The sequence below is a fragment of the Microplitis mediator genome, chromosome 6, assembly GCF_029852145.1.
Source record: "Microplitis mediator isolate UGA2020A chromosome 6, iyMicMedi2.1, whole genome shotgun sequence".
Lineage (NCBI taxonomy): Eukaryota > Metazoa > Arthropoda > Insecta > Hymenoptera > Braconidae > Microplitis > Microplitis mediator.
Genome location: NC_079974.1, coordinates 1,217,265 through 1,236,422, shown reverse-complemented (window position 1 = coordinate 1,236,422; position 19,158 = coordinate 1,217,265). Strand labels below are relative to the sequence as shown.

The 19,158-nt window shown below is 32.7% G+C and overlaps 1 protein-coding gene across 2 annotated transcripts in view; it reads right to left on the bottom strand.

The window, feature by feature from the left end:
- LOC130669490 (dynein axonemal heavy chain 10-like) overlaps positions 1-19,158 on the bottom strand; it is a 166,672-nt gene that overhangs the window by 51,034 nt on the left and 96,480 nt on the right. For both annotated transcript variants that reach the window (XM_057472431.1, XM_057472432.1), the window contains 4 exons: positions 14,687-14,947; positions 12,884-13,071; positions 11,627-11,906; positions 11,315-11,559 (listed from right to left, as the gene is read on the bottom strand). In XM_057472431.1, coding sequence (XP_057328414.1) covers positions 11,315-11,559; positions 11,627-11,906; positions 12,884-13,071; positions 14,687-14,947 — 974 coding nt within the window. The remainder of the gene's footprint in view (positions 1-11,314; positions 11,560-11,626; positions 11,907-12,883; positions 13,072-14,686; positions 14,948-19,158) is intronic.

The following is a 19,158-nucleotide window of genomic DNA, read 5'->3' as shown; positions in this document are numbered from 1 at the left end:
AACACTCAAACCGCGAATGGACACGTATCTTTTGCAACGACACAAATTGTTTATTGATATTCCTGCGCTAGTGACGAGACTCAATTCCAAGAGCACAGTCGCGTTTTTCGAAAGCATCCACTTATTGATTTTACTCAATACTCCAATAAATAATTATTGCTTTGGTAAAACAATTTACTAAAATATTTAAAAAATTTCAAGAACTTATAATGAATTTGATAAAATATATTATTTTGTGTTCATTGTGTGTGCGCGTCATTATGTGCGACAAAATTCAAATTCTTGGACCTTCAGTGTTAAGCAACCGTTCGATTTCTCACACACACACGGTAAAATATTTTTAAAATAAATTTTTAATTATAGCATTAGAAAAATTGGTTTATTATTTACTTGTTTATTGTGCACAGTTACAATTACTGGAGTTATGTTTTCCTGATCGAATGAACCCGGTGGCGGTCAGTTCTAATTTAACGAATATCATTTACGGAATCAAGAAAAATGATCAAATAAACTCGTCTATTCTTGCAATTGATGAAAATTTATTTCTATCAGATGTCAGCGTTAATACAGAAGAAACGAAAAAATTTATTGGACACAATTCATATCCGAGCTATATTTTATCTGCTGATTCCCTCGATGTAAGTGAAAATATTCTTACCGATATCAACCAGTGGGATCCTTGGAACAGCGAGCGGGTCGTTTTCGCAGTTGGAAAGCGGTGCAGCGATGCATTGGCGACACTTAAATGTCTGTGGAAATCTCAAGTGCTGTTGTCATATTTCACATGTCCAAACAGATTCAACAATGATACGATTGTCTACACATTTAATCCGTACGCAGATCGAGCACCCAAACCATGGAGGAAAGTTAACGAACCGGACAAACCACCTGATCCATGGACACTCTACAGAATGTCATTCGTAAACGGTAAAACAATTTATAATAATGGTTCAATGTTTTAATTGAGGAATTCGTCTTACAACTGATTTCCTCAATCATACACGGTAAAAAATTAATCGTGAATGCAACATGATGCAGTCTTGGTAAATAAACATGATGAAATCATGTTGCATTCACATGATTTGTCATGTTTCGGCTACATGATAGTCATGTTGCGGTAACATGAGAAAATCATGTTGCATTCACATGATTTGTCATGTTTCGGCTACATGATAATCATGTTGCGGTAACATGAGAAAATCATGTTGCATTCACATGATAATCATGTTGCGGTAACATGAGAAAAATCATGTTGCATTCACATGATTTGTCATGTTGCATTCACATGATAATCATGTTGCGGTAACATGAGAAGATCATGTTGCATTCACATGATTTGTCATGTTTCGGCTACATGATAATCATGTTGCGGTAACATGAGAAAATCATGTTGCATTCACATGATTTGTCATGTTGCATTCACATGATAATCATGTTGCGGTAACATGAGAAGATCATGTTGCATTCACATGATTTGTCATGTTTCGGCTACATGATAATCATGTTGCGGTAACATGAGGAAAATTATGTTGCATTCACATGATTTGTCATGTTGCATTCACATGATAATCATGTTGCGGTAACATGAGAAGATCATGTTGCATTCACATGATTTGTCATGTTTCGGCTACATGGCAATATGTGGCAGCAACATGACTTTCATGTAGCCGAAACATGACAAATCATGTGAATGCAACATGACAAATCATATGAATGCCACATGATTTTCTCACGTTACCGCAACATGATTATCATGTGAATGCAACATGACAAATCATGTGAGTGCAACATAACAAATCATGTGAATGCAACATGATTTTTCTCATATTACCGCAACATGATTATCATATTACCGCAACATGATTATCATGTGAATGCAACATGACAAATCATGCGAATGCCACATGATTTTCTCATGTTACCGCAACATGATTATCATGTGAATGCAACATGACAAATCATGTGAATGCAACATGATTTTCTCATGTTACCGCAACATGATTATCATGTAGCCGAAACATGACAAATCATGTAAATGCAACATGATTTCATCATGTTTATTTACCAAGACTGCATCATGTTGCATTCACGATTAATTTTTTTCCGTGTAGAACTATGATGATTTATATCCGATTGGTTAGAATGACTAATTCATGAAACATTTATTTTTTTGTTTTAGATAAAGAGACTTGTTCGAGTGTTAATTTTGACAAAACTGCACCTATAGAAAACTACAAACTTCAATTAGGGTACAATCGTATAGCGTTTAATAGAACGAAATTATTTTATCAGGTGATATTTTCAGCCATTAATGTTACGCCTATTGATAACGTACCATTACAAAACACATTTGATAACGTAATGATAGGTGATCACCAAATCCTCAATGAGGTGCCGTATAGATACGATAATATAATTCCTTTCTATCTGCAAGGTGGTTATGTGATAATAACTCAAAAGCACAACACCATACCGACTTTCAGCCAAGTAGTCGATGATTTCTTCACTTATCAAAATATAATAATGTTATCACTGATTTTGGTGTTTACATTTGTAATGATTTTTCTTAACAACCAGTACGATTTCAGTGCAGCTGTCTTAGATCTTTTGGCCCTGATATTAAACATGGGGATGATGACTCCCATCGACAAGCTGACGATGCGCATCACTTTCCTGAGCGCGACTCTGTTTATTTCGATTTTTAATCCAACGCTGCAGGGTCAGCTAGTTTCTATTTTATCTCGTCCAGGCCATGAAAATATCGAACCCCTCAAGGCCTTGCGGGACAACAATTACCACATTTATTTCAGTTATTCATCGGACATCGACCTAGAATTAAGGAGCAGTAATCTATGGGATGACGAGTCTTTTGAAAAATATGTGCATTACTTAAATGAGGCTGAATATTCTCACTGCCTGGAAAATGTGCGGAAAAATGCTTCCACCGCTTGTATTATCGATTATAGTGAACTTGACTCCATTGATCTTGACACACACGTTTTTTCAAAAGATTTTGCTCGTAGATTAAACGTGTTTACGACTCAAAGAAATTGGGCGTTAAATAAAAAAGTTAATAAGATTTTCGTCAATAAATAAAAATTAATTCAATTTTTAGTCCTCGACAGAAAAATTTATTAACTCATACGGAAAAACATAATCGGTAGCCGTTCCTGATTAGTTCGGTAGCTATTACCGTTGTTTTTAGTATCAGTTACGTACACACAGACACACTCGCGCTCGCACGCACACACAGGCGTGCACACATGTACACTCACGCACGGATACACACGCGCACACACGCGCGCACTTGTACATACATCACATGTACGCCCCCAGAAATAGTTTTTTTATCCACTGAAATTCGTCGTGCCGTAGTGCCTCAGAAAAAAATTTTTTTTTTCGATTTTTTGAAAAATTTCGACTGATTCATTCGAAATAGACGGAAAATAAACGAATTTGATGGTTTCTGCCCGGGTGCATAGGATACCCTGATCAATAATTAATAATATAATTATTACTGTTTTAATGTCAAAAAACTGTGTTCACGGAAAGAAAATTATGGCAGCGGTTCCCATAATTTTGTGAAATTTTTTCCTATACCATCATAGGAATTACGACCATAAATTATGGGAGCGGTTCCTATAATTATAGGAATGTTTCCCATAATTATAGGAACAGTTCCTATAATTATGGGAATGATACCCATAACACTATAGGAATGGTTCCTATAATTATAGGAATGGTTCCTATAATTTATAGGAATACTTTCTATAATATTATGGGAATCATTCCTATAATTTATGGGAATGGTTCCTATAATTTATAGGAACCATTCCCATAAATTATAGGAACCATTCCCATAATATTATGGGAATGGTTCCTATAATAGTATGGGAACTATTCCCATAATATTATGGGAATGATTCCCATAATGCAATTGGAATGGTTCCTATACCATTATGGGAATCATTCCCATAATATTATGGGAACCATTCCCATATCATTATGGGAACCATTCCTATAATATTATGGGAATGGTTCCCATATTATCATGAAAAAATTAATTTAAAGAAAAGTGTGGTAATCACTTCTACAATACACAGAAATATTATTAAACATAAAAACAAAAATTCAAATTTTGGAAATAAAAATTTAAATTTTGATAAAATCTCAAATTTTCAAAAATTGAAATTTTTTGTATAAATTCTCAAAAAGTTTATATTAATTTTAATTTGACATGATACTGAAGTTAGCCGACGTCTAATAATTTTTGGATTTTTTTTTTAAACAATAAATTATAAAAAAAAAAATATTTTAAAACATTGCACCTGTAGTTTTTTAAATTTTCTACATGTGCATATTATTATTTTTTATTTTTTTGTGATTGATTTGTTGAAAAAAAAAAATCCAAAAATCTTTAATTGTCTGCTAACTTCAGGATCATAATTATTTACAGTTTATTAATATTATCATTTTTAACATTTAATCAAAAGCAGTTCACACTTTATCTTCATGCTTTATGTGTAAAAATTTCAAATTTTAAATTTCTTCGCGGTTCGTTGCGCATGCTCGTAGATGCTGCAACCAATCATATTCAAGTATAGTGTATACGTTATAAATTCAATGTGCTGATTAGCCGGAAACACAAAAAAAATTTTGTGTTTCCATACAAATATAGCGTCGAAGAAGCTTCATTTGAATCTCCCGATATCACGAGGGAAATTTCTACACTATTGCGCAAAAAAAAAATTTTATGATATTATAGGGATGGTTCCCATAACATTATGGGAATAGTTCCCATAATACTATAGGAATAGTTCCCATACTAATATGGGAACCATTCCCATAATAGTATGGGAATGATTCCCATACCATTATGGGAATGGTTCCCATAATGATATGGGAATGGTTCCCATAATATTATGGGAATGATTCCCATACCATTATGGGGACCATTCCCATATCATTATGGGAACCATTCCCATAATGGTATGGGAATCATTCCCATACTATTATGGGAATGGTTCCCATAATATATGGGAATGATTCCCATACCATTATGGGAATGGTTCCCATACCATTATGGGAACCATTCCCATAATGCATAGGAAAACTTCCCATAATTTTCTTTCCGTGTTTTCAATTTTTTATAAGCTATATAATTCAACTTTTTGTTAAATTGTTCAGTTCAATTAAATTCGTTCTGATTCATTTTACCCAAGATTGATACCATTGACCTAAAAAAGCCTAAAATAATGAATTCTTTTAATTTATCACAATTAAAAAAAAAAAAGAATTTTTCGTTACAATTTTTAACTTCCCGCTAAGAAAATTCAAAATTTTCAAAAATCGGGAAGTTCTTGGTTTTACCCCGTTTTTCGAGAATCGAGTTCTCATCAGATCTCGACGTTTTGAGGTCCTAAGAAGCTTCCCGATGTTTTCGCGATGATGTCTGTATGTAGGTATGTAGGGGAGGGTGGGGCAGAGCGGCCCCCCTAAGCCAATTATTATTTTTTGTGGCTTTCAACCATAAGATCACTTTACTTTTGTCCTATTTCGAACAAATTTATGGACATTTTGCCAAAATTCTGAAAATTTTTTTTTGTGGGCAGAGCGGCCCCCCTTCAAAAAGTGATAAAAAAAATTTTTTTTTTCGTTTTTTTTTTTTTTAAATTGTTTTCATCATTAAGAATGTATTTCTTTCTCTTGACAACTATTTTTGGTTTTATATTACTCGAAAAAAATTTTTTAAAGCGTAAAAAATCGTTCACTCTCGATTACCTTAAATACTAATTGTTATTTAATAAAAAAAAAATCAATTCTATAATTTTACTTTATTTCAAAAATTTATCAACTAAAAAAAAGAATTTAATTTTTATAAATTTTTAGTGACCAAATTTGCCTCTTATATAGAGAAACGGCCGAAAAATATGAAAAAATAATTTTTTCGGAAGTTTCGGCTGGTCCATTTTGCCCCAGGTGTTATGCGTAGGGCTAGAAATGTGGAATTATAATAATTTTTTTTTAATTTGACGATAAAAATATGAAAAAATCACTTTTTCAAAATTTTGGGCTTGTCCATTTTGCCCCAAATGTCATGCGTAGGGGTAAAAATGCGCAAACATATCGGATTTATAGTAATTAGTCGAAAAAAAAAAAAATTTTTTTTTTGGTCAAAATTTCAGGGGGGCCGCTCTGCCCCACCCTCCCCTATGTATGTGTGTGTGTGTGTGTGTGTGTGTGTGTGTGTGTGTGTGTGTGTGTGTGTGTGTGTGTGCGTGTGTGTGTGTGTAACCCTCTTATATCTTTTGAACGGCTCGACCGATTTCATTGCGGTTGGCGCCATTCGAAAGGGTTTGGCTAAACTTAGAATTTTAATACAATTTGGACCGATTCGAACGGGTAGATTTTGGGAAATCTCAAAAAAACTACAAAAAAAAATTTTTTCAAATGTGGTTTTTTTGGAATAACTGTTAAACGGCTTTACCGATCGATTCCAAAAACTAATCGGATCTTAACATAAAAAAATCACGTCGATCGTCGCTGGCCCGGTCGAAATTGGTTGATTCGTTCGTGAGTTATCGCTGTCGAAAGAAAACCAAAAAAAGGGTTTTTTCGGAATTACTTCGAAATTCCTCATTCGCTTAATCTAAACTTAAAGTTGTTGCGGTTTGAAAATTCAAAAAATAGTGTCTTATTAAACCTTTATTAGGCTATTGAGCTCAGGGAGCTCAAAATGACACGAAAGTTATATTTTTGAGCTCGAAGAGTAATTGTTCCACGAAAAGAAGATTAAAATTTACATTCACGATATTGCACTCTCGTTTCAACTAACGATTTTTAACCCATTCATTGTAAATTTCTAAGTAAGATTTAAATACAACCATGGAAAAAAGTCATTTGTATTTAAGATGTATACAGATTTTACTTCAATCCAAAGAAAATTTACTCCGTAACTCGGAGTTCCAGGGTTTTTTAAAAAAAAAATCACACCACATACGGGGTGAATGGTTCTGTAACCAAATACCCGTAGACAAAATAACTACACAACAAAATAACCGCGAACAAAACATGCTCACGACAAATTATTCAGGCGTCAAAATAACCGGAAGGTAATGGTCTAGAAGTGGGCTCCGCCTACTTTCGGGTGTAAAATGACTTCTGTCTGAAATTTTTTTATAAAATGATTCTACTCCTTGGCGGTTTGATAAAGAATAAAAATAATTTCCAATAAAACCAATTCTCTTATTAATTACGGCTGTTTAAAAATTGGAAAAATCGAAATAATGGTTGTCTTACATTAATTATGGTTTCTAAAATGTTTGTTCCAAATTGGCTATCAGGGTAGATTTCTGGCAAAACTGAACCCTAAATTCTCAATATATGATCACTTACCATCAGAGTTTTAATGTAAAGTCACTGATCAAGTTGGCAGCAAACTGGCGACAGCTTTCTGCAGTAGTTTGTCGCCAAGTTGGCCGCAAAAATTGGCATTTCCATAATTTGATGACATCTTTCTGAGAAAGTTTCTGGCAGAAGTTGGCATTCCATTAGTTGACGGAAAGTTGCCTTCAGCTTGCGGGAGCTCACTGGCGCCAACTTTCTCAGATAGTTGGCAGTAGCCAACAGTTACAAAAGCTGAAAGTTGTCAACAACTTTTCGTCAAGTTGCTTGCAACTACTGCACACCAACTTTTTGATCAGAAAGTCTGGCTATCAGGAGTGAATCTCAGGAAACCAGAGTTTCAGCTCAGAAATTGAAATTAAACTTTTGACATCTCGATGACATACAGAGTATATAAAAAATTTCAGTTCAACTTTTTAGTTCTCATATACGTATCATAGCATATAAATTTGACGTAAAATTAAAGCTGCTAGTTTACATCAAGTTTATTTGTAATTTTACATGAGAGAGAGGAAAAACTTGAAGTGAAATTTAATGTGTACTAGAGGTCATCGTGTTGTCAAATGTTTAATATCAATTTTTGAGTTAAAATGTTGGTCATCTAGAGAGTTCTCATCAAAGTCTATTTTTGATCTCACGTATACGTGAAGTACATGCTTTAATTTGACTATATTGGTTGCGCTCAACTGGAAAAGTCCAAAACTCCCCTGATACCTGGTTAAAAAGTTGATGTTAATTAAATGCGATCAAGTTGACTGCAACTTTTCAACAACTTTCAGCTTTTGTAACTGTTGAATACAAGTTGCTACCAACTTTCCCAGAACATTGTCGACAATCTATCGACAACCTATCGTCAATTTTCTGAGAAACATGTTGTCAACTTTTAGTTACCAGTTACAAAAGCTGAAAGTTGCCATCAACTTATGGAAATGTCAACTTTTGCGGCCAACTTGGCGACAGGTTACGGCAGTAGATTGTCGCCAATTTGCGGCCAACTTGGCTATTACCCTGATAGCCAGAGTTTCTGATCAGAAAGTTGGTGTACCTGAGTTGTGACCAACTTGACGACAACTTGTCGACAACTTTCAGCTCGTGTAATTGTTGCCGACAACTTGGCTACAAGTTACTCAGCAACTTGGCGACAATCTACTGTCGCAACCTGTCACCAAGTTTCTGAGCAACTTGTAGCCAAGTTGTCGGCAACAGTTACCCGAGCTGAAAGTTGTCGACAAGTTGCTCGGAAAGTTGTCGTCAACTTATGGAAATGCTGACTTTTGCGGCCAACTTGGCGACAGGTTGCGGCAGTAGATTGTCGGCAAGTTGCGGGCAACTTGGCTATCAGGGTAGGGAAGTGGCTTTGCTTGAAGAATTCGATAGTATCGATTGAAGATAATATAGTTTTGGGTCAAGACACGAGAGTTATCCATCGAAGATATAAAATCTTTAGAGCAAAGAAAATCTAAATCAAACCAAGAATTTTCTTGAAGCAACCCGGAAAAAAATATATAGGAATGGTTACTGTGCTACACAAGAATGATCGTATACTATGTAAAAAATAATCTTAGCACATTACTAGTTCTCGTTATAATAGGAATGGGTCGTTTTTACATACGACTGAGTACAATCCAACATAGCAACCATTACTATGTTACACATCCTGATAGCCAAGTTGCCCGCAACTTGTCGACAATCTTCTGCCGCAACCAGTCGCCAAGTTGGCCACAAAAGTCAGCATTTCCATAAGTTGACGGCAACTTTCCGAGCAACTTGTCGACAACTTTCAGCTCGTGTAACTGTTTCCGACAACTTGGCTACAAGTTGCTCAGAAACTTGGTGATAGGTTGCGGCAGTAGGTTGTCGCCAAGTTGCTGAGCAACTTGTAGCCAAGTTGTCGGCAACAGTTACACAAGCTGAAAGTTGTCGTCAAGTTGGTCGCAACTCAAGTACACCAACTTTCTGATCAGAAACTCTGGCTATCAGGGTTATGTCGAAAACATGACTGGTTATCGTGTTCATAGTCACCATTCGCTTTCCAGATAATACAGGTTCCTTTCAACAGTCGATGTGTTACTATATAATATAGGTATAGGTCCTGTGTGGAGATGCGAAAGACTCCCCGGACAAATGGGTTCCATTGTCGTTCAGCATAGTAACCATTCCTGTGCTGGACAGGAACTGTTGCTTTCAGTCACATGTCTGACTACTGCTTACCGGGAACTAATGTTGTAAACAGCACTCAGACACGTGACTACTCTATAGGATAGTCCCAAAGTTTAGCAATAGATGGCCCCAGATTTCTGGTTAAATTCTTGACAAATTCTGACCACAGTCCGGCTCAAGGCTTGACCAATAATTTTGTTCAACAATCTGGACCAATTCTTTTACAATTCTTGATCTGAAATCTTTCTAAAGTATCTTAATCCATACTGGCATAAGGCTGTTACTAAATTGCTGCTAGGGTTATAACGAGAAATAGTAATGTGCTAAGATTAATTTTTACATACTTTACAATCATTCTTGTGTAGCACAGTAACCATTCCTATCTATTTTTTCCGTGAAGATCATTGGCCTCTCTTCAGAAATAAATTCTTCGCCCAAGGAAATATTTCTTGAGCCATTATAAGTTTTCTAACAATGCACACAAAGAAACGGGAATATATACGTAAAGTATTTCAACATTCTTGTATTATAATACTATACCTTATATGAAAGGCGAATAAGAAAAACTTTAACACGGACCGTTTCTAACACAGATACACAATATTTTTCACTGTATATTTATAGTGAAATAAGACTTTCAAAGTCTGTTTGTGTATAGACAGGGATCGAAAATCGTATATTACACACCCAGGGCGAAAAGTAGGAGATTCCAACCCGCGGGCCGAGGGCAGGGTTGGCAAACACGCGAAAAGGGTCGTCCTACCTTCCTCCGTAGTGTGTATGCTTTCTTTTACCAGATCTGTATTTAAAAATTAAAAATTTTTGCCTCTGTTTGCGAGAAGAATGGCGCACGCGCTAATTTTTATCGTTTGTTTTCTAATAAAAGGGAAGAATGAATTTCTTTCCTCTAAATAGGGCAGAAGTTTTAATTTTCAGTGCAGGTACACGGAAAAAAAATTCTGCAAAATTTACGATGTTAACATCGTAATCACGGACTAGACTTTTATTAATGTCAATTTTTAGATGTTTTATTTCAAAATTTATTATGTGGGTTATATTTTTTACTATTTAACATCGTAATTTTAACAAAGACTTTTAGGATTAAAAATTACTGCAAAAATTACAATTTAACATCGTAAAAAAAAATAAATAAAAATTACACTTTAAAAACTATATTTATTCGTACATTTAATATTTCTATTTACTTTTTAACAAAATAAGTATTACAGTGCTGCCTCTGTTATAATACGATGGAAGCTATAAAAAGTACGACGTTACATCGTACTTTTTAAATAGTAACTGGGTCCTCCGCAAGTCGTTTATATGGATCTTAAAAACAACATATAGTGTAGGCCCTTCAGTGGCCGAGTGGTCCAAGGCGTCGGACACTTCGCACTCGAAAGGACTCGGGTTCGAATCCAACTGCCGAACGATTATTATTTTAATCTTTTATTTAAAATTTCTCTTCAAATTTTACGATGTTACATCGTAATTTATATTAAAGAGCTTAAGACTTCGTATTGTTTGTCTGAAGTATTATTTCTTAAATGAAATTTCCAACCCTACATCGTAAAAATTACGATGTGAAAAGTCTAGTCCACCAATACAATAATTAATAGGACATATTACGATGTTAGCATTGTAAATTTAACTAGAATTTTTTTTCCGTGTATGGTGAAAAAATATTTCCGGATCATTCTTTATAGTGATAAATAATAAGAAAAAATGTGATTTTATAATGAAAAGTTACTTGATACTCGATATGTCATAATATGGTGTCCATTCCTCAATTTCTTCTATTATTGTGTCGTAGTATGTAAATTTTTCATCGTACTGATTAAGAGTCGGACACGTCACAACAAATTTTTCACATATTTGAGATTTGTCAGCTCGCCATAAATTACTGTATTTTTTCCATCGATTGAGATATTTCCAACACTCTACTGTCAATCTTTGTGTTGTATTTTGAATAGCAGCAATACGATCATTGATAATCTAAAAAATCATTTTTTAATTATCAACTATAATAATAAATAATTTTGAGAAAAATTTCGTGTCTTACTTGAATGCTCATGACATTATCAAAAAAACTGAATCTGTAAAAACTGTCTGTACTCGTTTCTTTAATTTGTTTACATTCGTGACAACTTCCTGCTGCCCATCTTGGAAAAAGTTTAAATCTCGCAAGCAAATCTTTTATGTCTCGCAAGATTATTATGTTGATTTCATTCGGAGAGGGACGAAGAATTACTTCGGAAGATAATAAAACTGCGTCTACTACAAAAATTGATTTATTTCCAGATAATAGAATATTTAAAGCGTCTAAATTGCTCACTAGGCACCTAAGAATTTATATCTTCAATTATACTACAATCGTTATTGAGTACCCGCATGAAAAAACTTTATATGTGAAAACATATATGATAGAATATATGAATATTATAATGTGATATATTGTACAATATATCAAATAATATTTATATTTTTGCCGTATTAATGTATGATAATATATTGAAAAAAAATATATTGCTAGAATATATTATCAATATATTTATCAATATATGACTTTTTATGTATGTTTTACATATATATTTTAATATATCTTTTTTATATTGATATATTATATTGAAAGTAGTATATTAATTAATACATAGTATTTTTTATATTTTTTATATATGTTTTCCAATATATTGCAAAATATATGGTTTCCAATATATTGTAAAATATATGGCACTTTTTTTTACTTTTCTTAGGTTATTGCCAGTAAATATAAGGTCAATGAAAAGAAGGAGAAAAAATAATAAATTTGACTTTTTTTGTGGCATTGTGTAGAAATTGAAAAGTATATTAAAAAATAAAATTTTCAATATATTGCGAAAAACATAAGTTTTAATATACTGGAAAAATATAATTCCAATATACCGCGAACCATATATTTAATCATATAAATTCTTTCATATATAATCAATTATATAGAGACCATATGCCACTAATTATATGAGTCAAAATATATGGATATATATATCAAGTTTATTATATTATACTTATAAATTATATATATACTATTCATATATGATAAGAATATATTGAGCATTATATGAGATAATATATATAGAAAAATACAAAACATTATATACAAGTAAATATATTATGATAAATATAGAATCCAATATATGTAAAAAACATATATTTTTTAATATAGATATTTTTGCCGCTATATATTGATCATGTATTCACCATATATTTTGTTATATACTTTTAACAATATATAGCTTTTCCATGCGGGTACTGTCGAAAGTAATTAATCTTTTTATATTACGTTATAAAGGCTGTGAAAATTGTTTGTTCATATCGTTCATAAAAAAATTGCATCGCTTTACTTTTCCCAGTAGTTGTGTTTTCGACTAAACTTTCCAATTTTATCAATATAGGGCTAATTGATTGGTAAGCTTTTAAAATCCCATCAACTAACTTTGTTCTCTTTGCTTTAATATCCGAAAAATACATCTAAAAAAATATGTCAATTGATTTCGATTAATTTAAAATGATTTCTTTGCAAAATTCAACAGTCATTAATTCAAAAACTAAACCCTGATGAAAAATACTCATTGAAAAGTATTGAAAAAGATGAGAATTGAATACTTTTGAATAAATCCTATTCCACAAGGTTTTCATCTGGACATAAAATTATCACTTTTCAATTATATTGAATCTAAAAATAATATAAGAATTTCTAAACTTCCAAAGAATTGAAAAAGATTCAAATAAATTGATGTTTTTAATCTTTCTGAATCCTCGTCAATAACAAAAAAGTTTCGACTTTTAGAGTTACGAGTAGTATTGAAAATAATGCGAATCAATTGTCAGTTTTCAATCTTTCTGAATCTTCCTCAATACCAAAATAGTTCCATATTTCGGGTTAAGAGATGGATTGAAAAAGATTCAAACGAATTGACATTTTTAATCTTTTTGAATACTTCTCAATAACAAAATAATTTCACATTTCGGGTCACGGGTGGGATTGAAAAAAATTCGAATGAATTGACGGTTTTTAATCTTTCTGAATTTTCCTCAATACCAAAATAGTTCCATATTTCCAATTATGAATTGAATTGAAATAAATTAAAATGAATTCACATTTTCGAATCTTTCTGAATCTTTTCCAATAGCAAAATAGTTTCACATTACAGGCCACGTGTAGGATTCAAAAAAATTGAAATAAATGGAGAATCTTCAATTTTTCTGAATCCTTCTCGATACTAAAATAGTTCCATATTTTATGTTACGTCTAGGATTGAAAAGAATTAAAATTAATTGACATTTTTGAATCTTTCTGAATCCTTCTCAATACCAAAATAGTTCTATATTTTGGATCGAGTGTAGGATTGAAAAGAACTAAAACTAATTGAGAGTTTTCAATATTTCTGAATCCGTCTCAATACCAAAATAGTTCCATATTTCCAATTATAACTTGAATTGAATTCAAATGATAAAAAATTTAATCCCATTCAATACTTTTGAATTTCACTTCGGAATTGGAAGGTTTTGAAATGATGAAAGATTGAATTCTTTTCAATACTTTTGAATTCCATTTCAAGAATTAGAAAGTATTCAAATTATCGAAATTTCAATTCCGTTCAATATTTTTCGAAATCTCCGTGCGGATTGAAAAGAATTGAAATAATTTTCGATACTTTTCACAGAGTATTTGTAATCAGAGACGTGCCCTGGCGAAATTATCGTGATTTAGCGTCAAATGACGGTGTATTTTCCTTTTATGATAATTTTACACTCTCACGGTAAATTTACCGTAATTGCACGGTAATTCGGATCCGCCAAAGTGAGTACGGCACTAAAAACTTTTGTTTATCAGCACTTCAAATGCGGCTGTTTTAGGCTTTCCGTAAGAAATAATCCATTTTTCCACGTACTTTCAAGTGTACGAATTTTCCGTACACGATAGTAAAAAAACTAGCAAACTTTAGTGTTTAACTGAGATTCACAAAGAAAATCAAAATAATTTAAATCTAATAAAATAGATGACTTCATCGAGAAAATTAAACATTTCAAAAAATGAAAAGAGTTTATGAAGATTGGAAATTAAATATCACAATGTACTTACGTTGCATTGAAGTAACTTGTAATCTGAATCAGTAGGATCGTTCGATGTAGTGACTAAATTATAAGTGCTGATATGTTCTATTCGATTATCGAGATCTTTTTTTATGTGATTAACTTGAGTAATGACCGATTCTAAATTTTTCAACAATTTTTTACTATGCGCAGCAAAATTAGGTATATCTAAGGAATACCAGTTCAATCTTGTTACTCCAGACTGTATGTACTTATCAATATTTTTTATCATGTTCTTGAGTAACCTAACCTAAAGTCAGAAGAATACATGTGAAAATAATAACAATAATTGAATCTGAAACATTGAAAAATACTATAAAGTTTGATATTTGGGAAAAGTACACGGAGAATAAATTATGGTAGTTCTTAAGGGGGGGGGGGGGTAGGGTTTTTAAATTATTTAAAAAAAATATTTTTTTTTTAATTTTTTTTCTGAATGAACAATATGTCAAGAATATTGTGTACAAATTTTAAATCAATCCGAGTAAAACTAACGGAGTTACAGCGTTTCAAATGACCGGCCGGTATATCTGATTCTTATACCTGCCCGACCTGCCCCTACATACCCCTAGTAGAAATCAGCTGCAATTTTCTTTGTTCTTCCGAATCCCTTTCTCGGGCTGTGTGTCTTTCAAAGGATGTAAACTGATGACTCAATATAAGTATAAAAATTCATATTCTTTGATTGATAGTTTATTTCAAATTTTCACGAATAAAAAACTTTAAATGGATTTTCCCGAAAACGTTATTTGTAAAGTCCGTGAACATCATAACTCAAAATGTACTGAACCGATCCCTTTGAAAATTTGAACATTACTTCTTCACATAAATCAACAGGTAACTACGAAGAGTTTTTTTTTTTGTTTTTCATTTTTTTCTATTTTTTAATAACAAATTAACCGCGATTTTTTGAGCTAAAATCGCGTTTTTCACTTCCAAGTGCTGCAAAAAATCGGAAAAAAAAAAAAAAAAAAAAACTCTTCGTGGTTACCTCGAGAAATACATCAACTTTAAAATGCATATAAATTTTTTTTTTTCCGATGATCCGGTAACGAGTTATGATGTTCACCGCAAAACGACTTTTTTTCGAGGCACCTCCGGAGATTCAACGTCACCAGCTTATTAATCAATATTTTTCGTTGAAAATTTTTTCTGATATTCTTTAAAAGTTGTAGAATAATATGTGATTAAGTTTAATGAAATTATATCACTCATCTCGCCGGAAAAAAATCACAAAAATATGCTTTTTTCTCGCCTTTAAAACCCTACCCCCCTCCCTTAATACGTCTGTAAAATATCAACCTATAACGAGACGGTAATAATTACTTTGAATTATGGTTATATACGCTTAAAATTTCTGGGAAAAGTTTTCATAACTATGAGTGTAATTTCTGTGACTATGGTAATAATTTCCGATCATATGATAATAGAATTATATCAATGATTACTATAATTATCGGAATAGTTCCCATAATCACATATGAATAGATCCTATGTTCTATTCTAACGATTACTAAGTACGTTTGGAAATAAACCCTGTACATCACGTTTCAAATCGATTCTTTTAATAAGGGCATGGTAACTGCTCCCATAAGATAAGTAAAATATTCGCATAATATTATGGTAATTATTCTCATTCTATTATGGTAAACGTTACCATATGTTATAGTTACCGTGATAGTATGGCAACAATTACTATGATAGTACGGTAACCATAACCGTAATATGAGGAATTTTTTAATGTTATGGTTATCGTTTGTAAATATTATGGAAATTACTACCATACTGTTATGGTAATGGTTACGATACTTCTGTGATAATCGTTCTTATATATAAAAATTAATTATTACCATTATGTATAAAAACGATTACTACACTGAAAAATTGGTCTATCGGTTGACCCTGCGGGTCAGCCCCAAAACTTCTCGCTGTTTTTGAGCTACTTGAGCTCGAAAAATTGTTGTGAATATATTGGAGAGCTCTTCGAACTCGAAAATACTTTTTATGCCGTTTTTTTCGAAAAAAAAAGTTTTTTGCCATTTTTTCTCCAACGATATCTCTCAAACAAATTGACCGATTGAGACGTTTGAGGTGGCATTCGACGTGTTTAATTGAGTTCTAAAGCTGATCAGATTTAAGAATTGATTTATCTAGTCGTTGTTGAGAAATTTCAAAAATACTAAAAATAAAATTGTTCAACTTATCACTAAGAAAATCGACGATTTTCGAAAAATTGGGAAGTTATTGTTTTCACCCCGATTTTCGAAAATCGAGTTTTCATCAGATGTCGACGTTTTGAGGTCCTAGGAAGCTATCCTGACTATTTTCAGAATGATGTCCGAGTGTCTGTGTGTATGTGTGTGTGTGTGTGTGTGTGTGTGTGTGTGTGTGTATGTATGTGTGTGTGTAACCGGTCTATAACTTTTTAACTAATGAATCGATTGGAATGGTTCTTGCAGCAATCGAAGGAGCTTGTTGGCCATCAACTTTTCTAAAAATCTCAAATCATTTGATCGAGTAGAATCGAAAATAATTGCTCCTTGAGCTCGAAACTTCGTTGTAAATTCATTTTCGAGCTCTTCGAGCTCCTTAAGCTCAAGGTGCTCGAAAACAGCGGGAAGTTTTGGGTCCGGCTCGCAGGGTCAACCGATAGACAGATTTTTTTTTTTAGTTTTTTATCGATTTCTCAGAAACGACTCTAACGATCGACTTCAAAATCTAATCAGATCTAGGACTCAATCAAACGCGTCGATTGCCGCCTCAACTAGCTCAATCGGTTAATTTGTTCAAGAGATATTGTTGGAGAAAGAAATAGTAAGAAACGGTTTTACGCGAATATCTTTGGAACAACTCAACTAAACAATTTTGAAATCTATTCAGCTCTAGAACTCAATACAATGCGTCGATTGCCGCCTTAAACGTCAAAATCGGTTAATTAGTTTAAAAGATATCAGTGCTGAAAAGTTAGAAACATAACATAAAATGTTATTTTTCCGGATAAATCGAAATGTAATGTACAGTATGTGTCAAAAATCATACCAACTTTTCTTTTTTATAGTCTTTTGTAACTTCCCGCTAAGAAAATTGTAAATTTTCAAAAATTCGGAAAGTTATTGGTTTCGGTCCGATTTACGAAAATCGAATTTTCATCAGATGTCGACGTTTTGAGGTCCTAAGAAGCTTTTCTGACTAATTTCAAGATGATGTCCGAGTGTATGTATGTACGTACGTACATATGTAAATACCTGTATCTTTTGAACGGATGGACCGATTTTGAACTTTAAGGTGTCATTCGACGCGGCTTGTCAATATCTTGAAGCTGTAAAAAAATTGAGCTTGATCGGTAGGGCTCGTTCAGAGATATTCCAAAAATTAAATTTTTTCAAAAATGTTTTTTTTTGATAATTTTTAATGTGCTCGATGGATTGATTCCAAAATTGACTGGGCTCTGAAGCTTTATAAGCCGCGTCGAATGCCACCTCAACCATCAAAATCGGTTCATTCGTTCAAGAGAAACCGTTGTCGAAAGAATTAAAAAAATTTTTTTTTTTAGTTTTTTCGAAATATCTCAAAATCGACTCGATAAATCGAATTCAAAATTTGATCAGCTTTAGAATTCAATAAAACGCGTCGATTGCTACCTCAACCGTCTCAATCAGTTTATTCGTTTGAGAGATATCGTTGGAGAAAAAATGGTGAGAAACTATTTTTTTCGAAAAGAACGACATACAAAAGTATTTTCGAGCTTAAGGAGCTCGAAAACAGTGGGAAGTTTTAGGGCTGGCCCGCAGGGTCAACCGATAGACAGATTTTTTATTATCATATAATGTCATCTAACTCGTTTTTTAGTTTAAATCATATTATCAGCGAAAAATTGTAAAAACCCAGTTTTTAATATTTTTCTCGGATATTTCATATATTGTTGCTCTGACCTAAGCCAAAACTCATTCAAATCATGATTTTGATCACTGACATTGATTTCTGCCTCAATAGGGGAGCCTGGGGTACGAAGGTCCCAATCAAATATTAGGTAAAATTTTTTTTCTATTTTCCGTCAAACAATGACCTCTACAACGTTTTTATCATATTTTAGGCCAATATGTGATATGTGAGGTAAAATGGGCCACTCGAAAAAATTATTTTTTTTTCATTTGCCGTCAAGTTATGACCTTTATAATGTTCTTATTATATTTTAGGTGAATATGTGATATGTGGGGCAAAATGGACCACTCGAAAAAAACATTGTAACGAAAAAATTATTTTTATTTTCCAAGTTAATTTTTTCGTTACAACTTTTTTTTGAGTAGTCCATTTTCTCCTACATATTACATGTTGGCCTAAAATATAATAAAAACATCATAAAGGTCATACTTTGACGGAAAATGAAAAAAAAAATTTTTTTGTTACAATTCGTTTTTCCGAGTGGTCCATTTTACCCCACATATCACATATTCAGCTCAA